At 35.9% G+C, this 17970-nt stretch overlaps 1 protein-coding gene across 3 annotated transcripts in view; it reads right to left on the reverse strand.

Moving 5' to 3' along the window:
* The window catches only part of LOC6042017 (cytoplasmic polyadenylation element-binding protein 2), a 605979-nt gene that overhangs the window by 576814 nt on the left and 11195 nt on the right, over positions 1 to 17970 (reverse strand). For 2 of the 3 annotated variants that reach the window (XM_038254624.1, XM_038254613.1), the window contains exon 1: positions 7431 to 9675. In XM_038254624.1, coding sequence (XP_038110552.1) covers positions 7431 to 8873 — 1443 coding nt within the window. In that variant the 5' untranslated portion in view covers positions 8874 to 9675. Of the gene's footprint in view, positions 1 to 7430; positions 9676 to 17970 lie in introns of those variants that run through there. The other variant, XM_038254618.1, reaches the window with a different exon arrangement.

Here is a 17970-nt window from a genome sequence, read left to right on the forward strand (position 1 = left end):
AAAAATGACAGTTCGTCACTTTTTAGTTTGACTTTGACCAACCAACGGGGTACACTCTAAAAAAGTATCAAACGAAAAAGTGACCAACCACCGGGGGTTGAGTGTAATGAGCATCACCAACAATGTTAACGATTTTGAAGAATGAAAAATCGAATATCGTTTTGCCAAAGGTCATTTTGTCAAATGGTCATTTAGCCGCGAAGAATAAAATCGATACAACAGTTTTAAGAAGAATTGTAATGAATAAATTTGTAGTGAAATGTAACTCTTTAAAAATAAATTGGTTATTCAAAAAAACATGGGTGATTAAAAAATCAGTATCCGAAAATAAATTACAATTCCAACAACTGTTTTTAATGACTTACAAAAACACATTTTACATTTTAAATAACACTTTTTTGAGTTATTTCAATCATTAACAGGTCGATAGCATGATAGCAAGGAACATAATTGAGTTTTTTTTTTTTTAAACAAGACTTTTGGAGAATATTTTTTTCGTGGACATATCTTGGATTTTTATTTATTTATTTATTTCTTCAAACATAAATTGAAAGTTTTCCTTCTGTTTTTAAGCAAAACAAAATCTTGTGAAATTTCTACCCAGTGAAACGTCCTGCTAGCGAAATTACTTTTGGTAAAATGTACCAGATTCGAAATTTGATGACATAAATATCTTTAGTAAATATAATAGGGTAATTTCTACCAACTCACACGAAATCGGGAAAAGTTGCCCCGATCCCTCTTCGATTTGCGTTAAATTTTGTCCTAAGGGGTAACTTTTGTTCCTGAGCACGATTCCGAGGTCCATTTTTTTGATATTTAGTGACGGAGGGGCGGTACGGCCCCTTTCATTTTTTAACATGCGAAAAAAGAGGTAATTTTCAATAATTTGCAGCCTGCAACGGTGATGAGATAGAAATTTGGAGTCAAAGAGACTTTTAAGTAAAACGCCCAATTTGAGGACGAACTCACAATTCTGAAAAAACGTATTTTTCATTGAAAAAACACTTAACAAGTTTTGAATACTCTCCCATTTTCCATTACTTGACTGTATAATTTTTTGGAACATGGCATTTTAAGGGAAATTTACTTTACTTTTTGAATCTACATTGACCCAGAAGGGTAATTTTTTCATTTAGAACAAAATTTTTCATATTAAAATTTTATATTTTTTTCTAACTTTAAAATTTAAAAATGAAAAATTTTGTTCTAAATGGGTAATTCTCCGCCAACTCACACAGCAGTTGCCCCGACCCCTCTTCGATTTGCGTGAAACTTTGTCCTAAGGGGTAACTTTTGTCCCTGATCACGAATCCGAGGTCCGTTTTTGATATCTCGTGACGGAGGGCGGTACGACCTTCCATTTTTGCACATGCGAAAAAGAGGTGTTTTTCAATAATTTGCAAACGGTGATGAGATAGAAATTTGGTGTCAAAGGGACTTTTATGTAAAATTAGACGCCCGATTTGATGGCGTAATCAGAATTCCGAAAACGTATTTTTCATCGAAAAACACTAAAAGTTTTAAAATTTCCCATTTTCGTTACTCGACTGTAAAAATTTTGAACATGTCATTTTATGGGAAATTTAATGTACTTTTCGAATCTACATTGTCCCAGAAGGGTCAGTTAGAACAAAATTTTTCATTTTAAAATTTCGTGTTTTTCTAACTTTGCAGGGTTATTTTTAGAGTGTAACAATGTTCTACAAAGTTGTAGAGCAGACAATTACAAAATTTTGATATATATACATAAGGGTTTGCTTATAAACATCACAAGTTATCACGATTTTACGAAAAAAGTTTTAAAAAGTTGGTCGTCATCGATCATGGCCGTTCATGGTCACCCGCGACAGACACGGACGACGAAACAAAGAGAAACGCAAAAAGTAACTTTTTCAAAACTTTTTTTTTCGTAAAATCGCGATAACTCGTGATGTTTATAAGCAAACCCCTTATGTCTATATATCAAAATTTTTGTAATTGTCTGCTCTACAACTTTGTAGAACATTGTTACACTCTAAAAAATAACCCTGCAAAGTTAGAAAAAAACGAAATTTTAAAATGAAAAATTTTGTTCTAAATGAAAAAATGACCCTTCTGGGTCAATGTAGATTCGAAAAGTACATTAAATTTCCTATAAAATGACATGTTCCAAAAATTTTTACAGTCGAGTAACGGAAAATGGGAGAATTTTTAAAACTTTTTATTGTTTTTCGATGAAAATACGTTTTTCGGAATTCTGAGTACGCCATCAAATCGGGCGTCTAATTTTACATAAAAGTCCCTTTGATGCCAAATTTCTATCTCATCACCGTTTCAGGCTGCAAATTATTGAAAAACACCTTTTTTCGCATGTTCAAAATGGAAGGTCGTACCGCCCCTCCGTCACGAGATATCAAAAAACGGACCTCGGATTCGTGATCAGGGACAAAAGTTACCCCTTAGGACAAAGTTTCACGCAAATCGAAGAGGGGTCGGGGCAACTTTTCCCGATTTCGTGTGAGTTGGTAGAGAATTACCCAAATGAAAAAATGACCCTTCTAGGTCAATGTAAATTCGAAAAGTACATTAAATTTCCCATAAAATGGCATGTTCCAAAAAAATTTACAGTCGAGTAACGGAAAATGGGAGATTTTTTAATACTTTTATAGTGTATTTTTTATGAAAAATACGTTTTTTCGGAATTCTGAGTACGCCATTGAATTATCTACAAGTACCGTAAACCGGGGTGATTTTGATAGGATTTCAATTTGTTTTTGGAATATTTTCCAACAGGTGAGGTTTATTATTATTTTTAAAACATGTACTGGGGTAGGCCACACAAAGTCCATGAACTATTTTGGAAAAATAGTTTTTTCAATAGTATTTAGAAAAATAGTTACGTTACAAATTCTTAGTTTTAATTCCGGGGTGACTTTGATAGTAATAGATTTTTTTGTTAAAATCATATTTAAGATGATCAAACCTTATTTGTACGTTGAATAAACCATCACTGAAGTAGATGATATAGTTTTTAAGAAAAAAAATCAATGTTTATATTTGGTTAACTAATTTTATAAGCTTTTTTTAACAAAATACATATAAATTTTAGGTAAAATTGTTAAAAAGTCGGAATTTTGCCTGGAATTTGTTTAACTAAATTTGTTTATTAAATTATTGATAAATAATTGCATTTTATACTGAATTCGAAGCACGAAACACAATTTTTCACATTTGACATGAAATTTGTTCATTTAAAGTTGCCTTTAAATTTGGAGATTTTTTTAAATTGTGTTTCTAAAACACATATTATTTATTATTTACAAACTTATTTACACTTCTCCTAGTGAGAAAATTGCCAAATAATCCGAAAATGCATTCCGTTTTCCGATTTAAAATAATTTTCAATGAGAAAATCATGACAATTTGAGAAGATTAAAATAATGACTTTAATCAAAATTTTCTTAACTATAGTCAACTAACTTTTAAACTTTTCAAAATTTTATGAAAGGTTCTTTTGAGGTACTTTGAACACTTCTCTACCACGGCCAGTATGATTCTAAACATTTCCGTACGTATTTTAATTGTACCTTCATTTTGCGGAAAAATCGCAAACCTATCAAAGTCACCCCGGTAGTTCTACATTGAAAACTAATTTTAAGTCGAACATTTCATTTCAACGTCGTCGTGCTATCTTGTCGCACCCGTTTGACCTTGAATAAATAAAAACGAAAGCACGCAATGTAAACAAAAACAAACATGTTTTGTTTGGCTGACCATTCTGTGTGGTTGTTTGGTTGAAGTTGGTTGCTGGAGTCCCGAGTTTTAATTACAAATGTTAACGGTAGTCTAACTTGCACGTGCGTCAAACACGTTCTGACCTGAAATCCCTTTGGCCAGTTGTCGCACTTACATCAATTTTCAGGAGCGACAAGATAGCACGACAAGATTGAAACTACGTTCATATGAAGAGCGCCAAAAATGCACGGAGTTTTTTTTCGGTTTTTATTAAATATCTCAGGATTCAAATCGATTTGCCCCATCGATCACTCCGTGACGTTGCAATGAAGTGAGATGTTGCGAAATTTTTACCCTATTTGGTTTCATACAAATTAGTTAGTCATGTAAGTTATTATAATCATTTCTATTCATAGTATTGCATTCTGCTAAATCGCTCAACCAAACCACATTTGTCATTGTTAATAATGACAGTGTCAAGTCAAATTGAGAGAAAAAAAAAGTTTTCACGTAAAAGCAACTCCAATATTGTTTTTCGGTAGAAAACCACAGCAAAATTTCGTTAAAATTTGCCTGCATCTGACGCACCGAAGCTCGGAAACCTCCCAGGTATAATTACACGCCTTTGGCAGGAAAATTAAACCATTCCTCGTAAAAGATGCTTCTGCCAAGGTTGATATCATTGATTAGATTTTCACACGAAAAAAAACATCGCTCGTGGCTTTGATGGTTGGAGTTAAACAATATTTACTCAGATTGATTCCGCAGAATCTTATCAGTCCAAAAGTAATCAAACATTTTTGCATAAGAGAAAAATGTGAAGCAAGGTGATAAATTTTGTTGTTTCAAAGATCGACAAGAAATACAAAAGTTAATCATAAATCATTTTCTAATTTCACTCAGAAATATTTAACTTTTCGTTTTAACAGGAATTTGATCATTGTTTTATTTTCAAATTGTTAAAATGCCAAAGTTCTTAAAAATGTGTACAACATGAAAAACAAACAACAAATCTTTGAATGCTTAGTTAAAAATACACCCAGTCAATACAGCTTCTGTCTAAGAAAATAAACATAAATAATATTTATTAAATATGCAATTTTTCAAGCTATTTTATGATGTTGATGTGCGGTCTCGTGGCGCAGGGGTAGCGGCTTCGGCTGCCGATCCCGATGATGCTATGAGACGCGGGTTCGATTCCCGCCTTATCCACTGAGCTTCTATCGGATGGTGAAGTAAAACGTCGGTCCCGGTTTCTCCTGTCTCGTCAGAGGCGCTGGAGCAGAAATCCCACGTTAGAGGAAGGCCATGCCCCGGGGCGTAGTGCCAATAATTTCGTTTTTTTCATGATGTAGAAAATATTTCGTGAAACGTTTCGATCGCTTTAAGAAATAAGAATTTTTTAAAACCAAGCAAACATTTTGATTTAATAAGCTACGATTTTTTGCTCTCCCGCTTTGAAAATACAAACTTCTATAGTCACAAAATGACCTACTCATCATTACCAACATAAGAATGCAGAAAAGTCGGAAAAGCACTCATTTTAGTGCTCAAAAGTTTAACCATTCAGCACATGTATCGAGAAGTAATACTTTTCGACACTGTTTTGGGTTTTGACGTCTCTGAAAAAATCCGAAAAATCCCGGTAATTCCATTTAAACAAAATATTCGTTTGCCGTCGTTTAGGCGTTACTTGAGTAGAAATACTATATTCTATAATACGTTAATTTCTGTTGCATGCAATACTGGGAATAGCTCTTGCTTTTGCTAGCTAAAAGAAACTACGATATTAGGCCGATGCTAATATTTTTCAAAGTTGTTGTCCCTCAGCTCTGACCGAAACCGAAATGGGTAGCCTAAAGTAAACAAAACATATAAAAATGAAATTGAAAGCCAGAGTTTCGACTTTTCAACGATACAAAATATTGTAAATTTGATTATACACTAGTTGGTTTGCCATCATTAGTTTTAAAAAATAAGTTTAGATTTTTTTTTACTTTTTTTACCCCGGGAAATTGAACGTTCTATGAGATTCATTTAAAAAAGTGTAATTTTAAGAACTTTCTACGCATATTGAGAGCAATTCCAGCTCAAATCAGTAATTTTTCTGGTACTTTTGTACCCGATCCTCTCCGATTTTAATGAAACTTTGTAGGCATGTAATACTAGGCTTATATAAGCCATTGTTGTGTTTATGGAGCCAATTGCACTCGAAAATAACATTTGAGAAAAGCGTAAGTTATTTAATAATTTTTGTATTTTGCATTTTACAAATTACGGTATCCCGAAGCCGTTCCATCGTATCAAAAATTGTTCAAAGACAAACTTGTAGGAAATTAGAAGGGCTTTCTGAAAAAAAAATACACTGAAATAAAAATACACTCCACTTATATGAGATTTTTAGATTTTTAAGTTAAACCAGCTCCGTCATATAGAAATTTCCAAAAAAGCCAAGAAACCTATTTTTAAACATTTTTTTAAACCTCTGTATCTTCCCAAGGATTGGACATAGGACATATGGAGATTTTTATGTAAAATTGTCTGAGGAATCGAGTCTCATTATCGGTTTTATTCCCATATTATTTTGGTCACCGAGAAATGATGCTAATTTTCGGTGAAAACTGACACAAATTTTAGAAGAAAGATGATGAAATTTGAGGTGGATAGGTTGACTAGGAGGCATAAAAGAAAATATAAAGGACGGAAAACTAAGTCAGCGAAGGGCCATTTGAGGAAGTATGTGTGTATGATGATCAAGTCTTTTAGCCTTCTTATTTGGCTCTGTACAAGTACTGAGCGAAACACACAGTAAATGTACAGAGACAACTTATTCCTGCAGCGTCATCGATATGACTCTCGGACGGCCTTAGGCTATTTCCTCAAAAATTTTGAACGAAAAAAAATCGTGACATCACCTTCAAAACATAAAAATCAAAAAATCTCATAGAAGTGGTATGTATTTTTATTTCAGTGTATTTTAGAAAGTCCTTCGTATTTCTCACAAGTCAATCTTTGACCACTTTTTGATACGATGCAACGGCTTCGAAATACAGCGATATTCAAATTGCAAAATACAAAAATATATAAATAACTTACGCCCTTCTCAAATGTTATTTTCGAGTACAATTGGCTCCATGTACACAAAAATGTCTTATATAGGCCTAGGATAACATGTCAACAAAGTCTCGTTGAAATCGGAGAGAGTCGGGTACCTAAGTACCAGAAAAAATCCTGATTTGAGCTGGAATTGCTCTTGAATCTTACTCATCTCACGTGCATATTGAAAAATAATTTCAAATAGTAAGAGTAGCAACCACTAATGAATTGTTTGATTCAATCCCTGAGGAGTTTTTAATTCAGTTTACACGGAGAGAAAAGAGTTCCTAAAATCGTGAACAAGCGTTCATGAAAATGGGAACGCTTGTTCGCGATTTTGGGAACTCTTTTTTCTCCGTGTAGAAAGTTCAGCAAAAGCTTGAACGTTCTATAAAATTTTATTCAAGCATCTAATTATTTTGCAACCCCCCGTGCATATGTTGCCAACTCCCTCCCCTTGCAACCACGCGTCGGTAATGAATTCGCGCGCACACCTTCTATTATTCAAGGTTAGCCAAGAATAGCCGGCACAAAACCTTTCCCCTCGTCATCGCCTTCCCATTCGTATTCGTAACATAGCCTGCACACACAAAAATACACGTCTAAACCACACTCACCTGGTACGCCGACAGGAACGGATCCCGGCTATCATCCAGCTGCTGAACCACATCGAGTGGTCCTCCGAAGCCGTTGTTTCCACCGTTACCACCACCGCCCCCCATTCCGGACTTGCCCGGGTAGGAGGTGCTCCGACGGTACTTGGAGGGCGAGTTGATCAGGTTCGACCCGGCCATCGAGAGCGACTGCTGAAGATGTTGTTGTTGTTGGGATTGTTGTTGTTGTTGCTGCTGTTGCTGGTGGATTCCGTGGTTTCCGTACGGGGACAGGGCTTGGTTGTGCTGGGGTTTGCGGGGACCGTGCAGGGATCCGGTGAGGCCGTTGCCCAGGTTCATGTTGTTGGGGACGGAACGGCCACGGTTCCAGGAGTTCATCGGGTTGGGTTGTGGTTGTTGTTGTTGTTGTTGGGGGTGCTGGGGTTGTTGGGACCAGGGGCCGGACGGGGCGGGGTTTGACCAGGTTGGGTACGAGTTCTTGAACTGGTTTTGCTGCTGGGATTGGTTGGGGTGTTGTTGTTGTTGCTGTTGTTGGAGCATGTGGTTGGGGTTGGTGTTGGTTGGGGACAGGCCGTGATGGAATCCACCGTGCGATGCGGTGATGGCCCGGCGTTGCTGTTGGGCGGCGGCTGCGGCTGCGGCAGCGGCCACGGCGGCGCCATTGTAGAGATGATTGCTGGAGAAGTTTTGGAACGCGCTGAGCCCGTTGATCGAGAGATGCGAGCTGGTGGCTTCGTCTATGCTCGTGGACCAGGGGCTGCTGGCGTGGTCCGGGGTTGTTCCGAAGTTGAGTCCACCGTTCGGGGGTAGGACCATGTGAGAAGAGGACGAAGTCACTCCGAGACAGCTCAGGTCGGCGCCCTTTAGGCTGAGTTCTTCCGCGGCACTTGACAGGTGCAGGTCGGAGTTCTCGATCAGCAGATTGTTGTTGGCTGCGTTCGGGTTGTTGTTGTTGTTGTTGTTCATGGATGCGATCGGGGAAGCTATGGATCCGCCGTTCAGCAGCGAGGACGTCGACGTATCATCGTCGGAATGCTGCGCCGCGGACAGCTGCAGTGACGATAGAGTGTTGACGACACTGGCCGCGACCTCCGAGGACATTGCGGCACTAGAAATGGCTGGAATGTTCGAGTTGTTGGACGCAGCCATCGGAACCGTTCCCGTTATCAACAGACCCTGCTCGTCCGGCTTCTTGCCCAGCTTTTGGCTACTGTTGTTGTTGTCACACGGATCAACCAGCGACGACGAATTTGGACTGTTGGATGAAGGTTCCGACGCTACGGACGGGCTTAAACCACCTCCGGCTCCCGCCCCAACGACGTTCGAACCGTTTGTCAGGTGCTTGATGTTCAGCAGGTTGTTGATGCTCAACGTATCCAGCAGCGACTGGCTGGACACGCACGAATCGTTCGCCAGCACCGATCCACCGTACAGAAAGTCACCCATTTGTAGCGAGAGTCTCTTCCTTATGCTACCACCAAGTCTATTTACTGAGAGTCCTTACAACGCTTAACTTACGAGTAGTGCTGAACGCTTGATAACATTGATAGCTTTCGATACTATGAACTCTACTTTACAAACGGGACTGGGAGAAGTAGAAAAATAAACACTTTCACTAGACTTTGATGAAGCTTAAAACTGGTAAACTCTAGCACACACGCACATCAACTTTAACTACCGAATGGGCTCTCTAACTCTCGTTTTAAAAAGTGTGTTCTCCACACGTTTCGTATAAAACTAAACTCTCGGAATCGCGCTGCAGGCGCGACCAACTTTTCTTACAAAAAAACAGTTACAAAAACACACCACGGCGACGACGAGATTCTCGACGCGACACGACCTCCTCCTTCCTTTTCCTCCACCACACCACCGCGACTCTTAAAGCCTTGCTTCTTTGATTTCGGTTTCAGCTTGCTTCGCACTCACTTTAAGCAGCATTTAATACGATTCGCCACCAGATGGCAATCTTCACTTCGATTGCGCCTGAATGCATACACACTCGACACCGACTGCTCGTCACGCGTTCGACGCCAACCTGCAACGACAGAACACAACACACCGACTCGGTCAAAGTTTGGCGCGCCGGAAGTTTCCTCGGACACTGACTCCGCTGGAAGTGGTGCCCCTCTAGACGACGGTATGTGTCCCCCTTCTTCTGTGAAATCGCTCGCCTCGTTTGCGTGCCCGTTTGCGCTGTGGGTGTTACGACCGCACCGACTGAAGCTTTGCTACGTTCTGTTGGGACCGATCCGGAACGTCGAGCGTGGCTGGCTGGCGTGCGGACCGACCGAACCGAATCGACCGAACTTCGGGTGAGTTCCCCGCAGGTCGTGACGTCAGCGCCGAACGTTACGCAGGACGGATAGCCCAGTGCCACCGTAGCCTAGTAGCACACACAGCGGCGAAGGAATCGGGAAGCCGAACCGCCGGAAATACAACGCGGGGGGGGACGATGCTCGGGTGGACATGCGCAGTGCAGGCCTGGGGAACTCACGCGGCTGGTCGGACTCACGCTCGCAAACTTCAAATCCTGAACCTTCGAATCTTGACTCCAGCTGAACTTCTCGATAGTCTGGAGGACCGCACACAACTCCTCCTTAACGTAGTGGGGAGGAGGGGGGGGCATTCCCTAATTCTCTCACCGCCACCCTTGCACCACTGCGAAGACATCGACTATTCCGAAGAAGACATCATCTCCCGCGGCTGGAAACCTACTGACACAGAAAATTAGTCTCCGTGCTTCTTGTTCTTCTTCCGAAAAACCCCGGTCGGTCGTCGTCTCGTCTGGGAAATTGTTGTTGGTTGGCGTTGGGATGGATTTAAAAAATATAAACTCAAACTTTTCGGTAACGGTTCCCGCAGGGGAGGAGGAAACGGTGAAGACAGAGTGAGGTTAGGTTCATTGAGAAGGACTCTGGGGATCAACCCTTGAAAAATGGATGCGGCCGTCGAACGGATGTGGACCGGACCCTCCCGGGCTGGACTTGTTGTTCGTCGGAAGTTTAGAGAGGAGGTTTTGGTGGAAATTTTGATTACGCGAGGGATGCTGAAAGAGCTCCGAGAATTTTCTACACCTTACGATCAAATATTTTTAATCAAATATGAACTATTGATCGGTTTATGGCTATTATTTGTCATGTTTGAATCTATAACTCTAATGATAGGTACGAACAAGGAAAACCTTTCATTCAATGGTTAATGCAAACCAAGATAAAACATTAGAGATTATTGATAAAATTTTGAGCAACAATTTTGAAATCACTAACATTTTAAAATGTACGTTCATACATGTAATGGCTAATTATATGCTCAAAAAATCCTTACTAACATGCTAAGAAAAGATTTTTTTATTCAGTCAAAATTGTATAACTTATTTCAAAGAAAGAGGACCAAATGAGCTCAAATTAAGAGGAAAGATTTAATTTGTTAGCTAACTTTTGGAATATTTGAAAGAATGATAAAAAAAGTTAAATATCACTTAGTGATTTTCCAACTCTGAAAAAATATAAATTTACTCTGAAAAAATAATTCAAAAATACCAAATTACAAGAAAATTTCACGGAATATGAAAAATATCAAAATTTGTGTAATGCCACTGTTCCTATCAATCTTCAATCAGTTACTTTAATAACCAAATTTCACTGTGACTGTCATTGCTTTATTCTTTTTAGTTTTGAAAGAGTATTAAATTGTTGAATTAGATGTTTTTAAGGTAATTATTAGGGTTAGTGAAATTTCACGATTTTGCGGACAGCGTGAAATCCGCGAAATTTGTCTTTTTCCACGAAATCCCGTGAAATTTTATGTTTGTGTGAAACTGTAACGATTTTTCTTTAAATATTTTATCAAACTAAAATAAGAATAAAAAAAAAATTAATAATTTTTCAACTACTAATTAGTTATTTTAATATAGGGTTAGTGAATTTTGATGCGGACGGTGTGAAATTTTTGAAATTTATAATGTTTTTCTCCAAATATCATCAATATTTTAACCATAAAGACTATTTGAGTAAATTTTATAAATTTTCAATAGACAAGCTTGATATGAACCATTTGATAAATTGTTTGGATTTTTCTATTTTTTAGAAACTAACAAAATTTAGTAGTATTTTTTTAGCTTTGGCAAAATTTTACTACTATTTTATTTGAAATGTTAAATTTCAAAAGAAATTCAATGAAATAAGATTTGTTTTAACCAAAATTAAATGATGATTATTTTTTATCTTTGAAATCACCTTTTAAAAACATTTAAGATTTTTTCTAAATCCTGTTCAATTTTAACGATATTTGATTATATGGGTGGATGATTCCCGTGAAAGATTAAAAAATGACACCTTTTTTTGTTTTCCGTTCTCATTTTGAATAAAAATTTCGATTTCGTTTCAAATTATATTATTTTTGCCTATTGATTTTAAATTTAGTTTTTGAAAAGAAAAATGAAATCCTTAAAAATATTTGTAAAGGCTGCGGGCTAAATGTTGCATAAAATTCAAATTATTTTACTTATTTTGGCTGGACAAGATTGATGTTAAAACAGAAGCAAATCAGCAAGAACGTTTTTGCTATATTAGTCGAATATTAAAAAGTAGTTCAATAAATGGAAATACGCATGCCCTACATTTTGTTTTAAAATAATAATAGAGCTCATCCATAAAACAGGTGGAACCTTTTTTGAAATTTATGAGATTTTTTTTGTGTCATGGTGAAATTTAGTGAAGATTTTTTTAGTCTTTTGAAGAATAATATATAATGAAGCATAAAAAGTAGTTTCTATGATTTAAAGAAAAGATTTTCAGAGTTATTTTAACATTTTCCACGTTCCGAGAAATTTGCGTGAAATTTGGTGTTTTGAAATTGAGGTCCCGTGAAATTTGCTATTTTCGAGCGTGAAAAATCACTAAGCCTAGTAATTCTGTTCAATGTTAATCTCTTAACATAAAATTATCTATCCTTAAAAAATATTTGTATTTTGAATTTGTTTGAAATAGTTGAAAAAAAATTAAAAAAAATGAGTAAATTAGTTTCATTCGTATCAATATTGCATTTTAAATTTTATTGAATCAAAAATCTTCAATATTTGTATGATTCTTTCCCCCTTCAATTCAGTTTCAAAAAATGAGGGAGCAAAACAAATAAACAGTTAAATAATTTTAAAAAAAAACATACATTGACAACACTGTAACAACACAAAGCATATGAAAAACAATATTTTCATACACTCAAAGATTTCATTTTATTAACAGTAATGAAGTTTAAACAAGTTACTCTTTGCTCCAGTCTTAGGTTTAAGTCACAACGACAACTTTGCTCCAGTATTTTCAAAATCAGTCTAATGCCCAGTTAAAATAGCATTTTTTAATAAATGTATGTTGATTAAGATTCACTATGGTGAAAAAAGGAACCACGTTTAAAAAATTGAGCTTCATTTTCAATTTTTTGAAGCAAAAAGTATCACAAAATGCGTGAGGCATGATTTCATTGGTTCTGTCAAAAGTTATCTAAAAAATCAGGTCTCAATTCAGGTCTCAATTCAAAACATCAAAATAGGTTAAAGTGACTCAATTGCTATAAATGTTTACGTTATTTTATGCTTTTGCAAATACACAAAAAATGTATAGGTAAATAGTAGTTTATGCAACAAGTTGCAAAAAGAAGTACATTTATCCAACGAGGTTCACCGAGTTGGTTGTATACAACGAGTGCTGAAAAAGTCATGTTTTGCAACGAGTTCCATTCAACATTTTCTGCAATTTCGAAAAACACCATTTGAACAGAATTATAGGACAAATATCCATGCATTGAGTCAATGAATCGCTTAAATAAAAAAAAATGTTAAAAAGTAAAACTTTTTAACAAGTGCTGAAAAGTAGAACTTTGCATATATCAGTGCTGAGAAGAAGAACTTTTTGGCATCAATTTGCAAAAGGGTTACTATTCGAAACTGTTATTTTTGATAGAGAAAAGTAGGCTGTTTCGTTGTTCGAGAATGACAGGAAAGATAAGTAGTTTCTCGACGAAATTGCAAAAATATATTTTTTGCAATTCCGTCGTGAAACTGTTTACTTTTCCTGTCATTCTTGAACGACGAAATAGCCTACTTTTCTGTACCAGAAATAACAGAATCGAATAGCAACACTTTTCAAAATAAATGCTGAAAAGTTCTACTTTTCAGCACTGAAATGAGTGCTGAAAAGTTGAACTTTTCAGCACTTGTTTCGAAAAGTAACACTTTTCAACATTTTTTTGATTTAAACGATTTATTGACAAAAAAAAAATGAAAATTTGACATAAAATTTCACTCAGCGTGTGTTTTTTGGAATTGCAAAAAATGTTGTATGGAACTCGTTGCAAAACTTGATTTTTTCAGCACTCTTCGTATTTTTCCAACTCGGTGAACCTCGTTGGATAAATGTACGACTCGTGCTGAAAAAATCCTCTTTTTGCAATTTGTTGCATAAACTACTATTAAAACACTTTTTTCCTCAAAATGATGACGGTTGGGCTTGTTTGTTTTATTTTTATTTTTATTGTTAAAAAGGAAAGCTTTCTTTGCAATAAAAATGGTTTTAGAGGTACTTCATTGTTTTTTTTTTGTGAATTGTGTTTATCTAATTTTTTAAACTGAGAAATTTATTTGAAAAATGTCATGCAAAAACAAATTTGACGCAATTTTTTAATGTAAAATTGAATTTCCAATCGAAATGTACTTTACAGATTTTTTGATAAAGGGCTCTGTTTTCAAGATATAGCCACCAAAAGTTTGATTTAAACGAAATATTTGCAGTTTTTCGATTTTTTATAAACAGTGACCATGAGTGACCAATTCTAAAAATATTGTTTTTGAAAAGTTCAGAAAATTTGCTATGCAATTGTGTAAGAGACTTTGAAGATTGGACCTCAGGTTGCTGAGATACAGCCGCTTTAAGAAAAAAAAAACACGAAAATTGAAGTTTTCAAAATCTCACCAAAACAACCCACCATTTTCTAATGTCGATATCTCAGCAACTAAAGGTCCGATTTTTAATGTTAAAACATGAAACAATTGTCAAATTTTCCGATCTTTTCGAAAAAAATATCTTGAAAAAAAATCAAGATTAGCATTTTAAATGGGCGTAATATTCAATGTTTGGCCCTTTGAAAATGTCAGGTTTGATTTAAAAAAATTACAAAATATTTTTTTTAAAGATCGGAAAATTTCACGAATTTTTGATGTATTAACATTGAAAATAAGACTATTATTTGCTGAGATATTGACATTAGAAAATTGTGGGTTGTTTTGATAAGACTTAGAAAACTTAAATTTTCCTGTTTCTTTTTCTTAAAGCGGCAGTATCTCAGCAATCTTTAATTTCTTTTAGACAATTTCATTGCAAATTTTCTGAACTTAAAAAATAAAAAAAAACTAACTTAATCCACCTATGTGGTTGATGCCTTCCTCACTTTTTACCAACAATGGGTAATATGAGTGGTTTAGACACATATTTCAGCTATTTTTTTTAGGTCCCGAAAAATAAGTACACAGATATAACTTAAGTGGTCAGAACACGAGACAGAGTTGTCAGATCATCAATTTTGTGGACTCGTTAGAAAGGATTTTCGATTACCTAACCAACAATGGGTTGGATGATGGATCCGGACATCGTTTACATGCATTTAAGTGAGATCCGGCTTCAAAAAAGTACATAAATATCACTTAAGTGGTCATAACTCGAGACAGGGTTGCCAGATCTTCAATGTTGTGGACTCGTTGGAAAGGTTTTTCGATTACCTAACCAACAATGGGTCGTATGATGGATCCGTACATAGTTTACATACATTTAAGTGAGATCCGGCTTCAAAAAAGTACATAAATATCACTTAAGTGGTCATAACTTGAGACAGGGTTGCCAGATCTTCAATGTTTTAGAATCATTGGAAAGGTCTTTCGATTACCTAACCAACGATGGGTTGGATGATGGATCTGGACATAGTTTAAATGCATTTAAGTGAGATCCGGCATCAAAATTCCAGCACCCGATTCGCAACTTTGACACTTTTTATACGTAACTTTTGAACTACTTATCGGATCTTCAAACAATTCAATAGTGCAGTATGGGGCACCAAACCGGACCGAATGCAACTTGTTTGACTCAAATCGGATCAGCCAGTGCCGAGAAAACTTGGCAAGAATTTTGAGCACCAAGGGGAATACGCACACACATACACACACACACACAGACATTTGTTCAGTTTTCGATTCTGAGTCGATAGGTATACATGAATATAGGTCTACGAGCTGTTTTTCAAAAGTTACTTTTTCGAGCAGGATTATAGCCTTACCTCAGTGAGGAAGGCAAAAATAGAAATGGTCACACATGGTCAAAGTAAAAATCGTTTTTTCGTGTGCCTATTTTTTTCTCAATAGTCCTCAATAATACCTAAAACTATGCCGAAGACACCAAATTGATCAAAAAATGTACTCAAAAGTTACAGCTGTTTTAATATGTACGTACCATTTTTGTATGGACAGCTGCCAAAATTGAATGAAGACTTGTATGGGTGAACCAATGACACAAAATAGCTTCTTTGGTCATGGTTTAGGCCCCCACAAAGTTTGAGCCAAATAAAAAAATACAAAAAAAATGTTCGAAATCGGCCGATTTTGTAGAGAGTTGCTCTCTGGACTTGCGAATATTGAAATATCGTCCTTCCAACCCTTAACATCACAACATAACTTTTAGACGAACTTAAAAGCTCGAAAATTAATTATTATTAAATCAATTTTAGGTCTTAAGTGCATTGAATAGAATATTCCTAAATATTGATGAAATTTTTGCCCTGTTGGTATGACATGTTTCATGTAATTTTGTCAATGTTTTGAAAAAAGTGATTTTTTTAAAAACTTTGGGTGTTTTGACCGACATTTCCATAATTTAATTTTTTAAATTAAAGTCTGTAGCTCAATCAAAATAAATAGACGTCCTTCTGGCTAAAACGTCCTAAACATGAGCAAAATATAAAATAAAATAAAGCATTAGTCGGTACAGCTAAAATCTCAGTCCTACATTGAACAACATTGAATGAATGCGACTGAAGTTTTGTATCTGGTTTATTCTGTAACTCAGATAAGTTTAAACTTAGGAAATGAATGTTGAAAAAAACCACAAGAAAAAGCATCTTAGTTTGAATGAATCGTGATTGGATTTAATATTTATGAAATTTAACAATTCAAAATTATCAGTTGAAAGCGTTTTCCACAGTTTTGATCAAACTTATCAAACTTATTTTTCAAAACATTGATTTGAAATGTGGAGTAAATTTGTAGAGGAAAGTGGTGACACTAGAACCCCTGTTTTTGTTTCGCGAGAGTTATCTCTCTATTTATTACAAAACTATAAACTTATTCATTATTGGAAATCATAAACATTAAATTTGATCTGAATAGTGCTTTGAGTCATTCCAGGCACTCTAAATACTCGTATGTTTGGCAAGTTAAGCACTCGGTCCTAACTCCATTCAATTTGCTGATTTTCACTATTTAAACAACTAATCTTGCAAAACTTTTGATAGAAACTTGCTTGCTCACTTCTTATTGAGCTATTTATCATTCGAGTTCGGATAAAAACGCTTTTAATTAGCTTTAATTGAATGTCAAAGTTCTGCCTACATTAGTGGCACGCTGGAATTAGATGCTGTTCCCCTAATACATAATAAAACAATAATAATAAAACATAATGTTTTTTTTAAAGAAATCTTGAGCAACATTCTAATTCAACCAAATTATTTTTAATCAGTAAGTTACAGAAATCTAACAAACAAAAACCTGTACAAGTGTTTCCAAAATTTAACAAGTTTAACAATTAACAAATTAAAAAGCATAAAATAATATTAATTTACATTGTTTAGCAAAAGTTGACTATAAATTTAGCATCAAATGCGAAGGGATTTGAAGTTGACAATTCGACCATGATATTTTTTTTATTGTTTTAGATTGTTTTTAATACGTTTCAAAACAAAGAGAGCTGATCTATTGGAGATTTATGCAGCAGCAGTTTCAAAAGGTGTGTGTAGATCAATCCAAATTTTAGATAACGGCCAAGTTAAAAAGTTTAAACAATAAGTTAAACGTTTAAACAATAATTATTGTGTCTTATAGATTTTTTACAGTCCCCCTCATAGTTTGCAATAAATGAGCAGAGCATCCAGCAAAAGTGTGCCGCGGAAAACTGTCATGGAAGCTGCTGCTGCTGCTTTTGCTGCGGCAAAAGTTGGCCCATTGTCAATAAATTCCATCATCTCAATTTAAAATAATGAATGGTTTGCCGCTGTCTCGTTTCGCCCGTTTCATAGGTCCCATTTCTCCTGCCAATTTCCCCCGCCCTGCCCGCCCACCATCCACAAGCTCAAAATTGGTGACGGTGGAAAACTCTATTACGGAGCGACGACGACGACGACAAAAACCGAAACCGGCAGGTCCTTGGGCATGTCTGCCGCGTCTAGACGCCTGGCCTCATTGCCGGTTTCGCATCATCTTCTTCTTCCTCTCTTAGTCTTAGTCTTTGCT

Source organism: Culex quinquefasciatus, chromosome 1, assembly GCF_015732765.1.
Source record: "Culex quinquefasciatus strain JHB chromosome 1, VPISU_Cqui_1.0_pri_paternal, whole genome shotgun sequence".
Classification (NCBI taxonomy): Eukaryota; Metazoa; Arthropoda; class Insecta; order Diptera; family Culicidae; genus Culex; species Culex quinquefasciatus.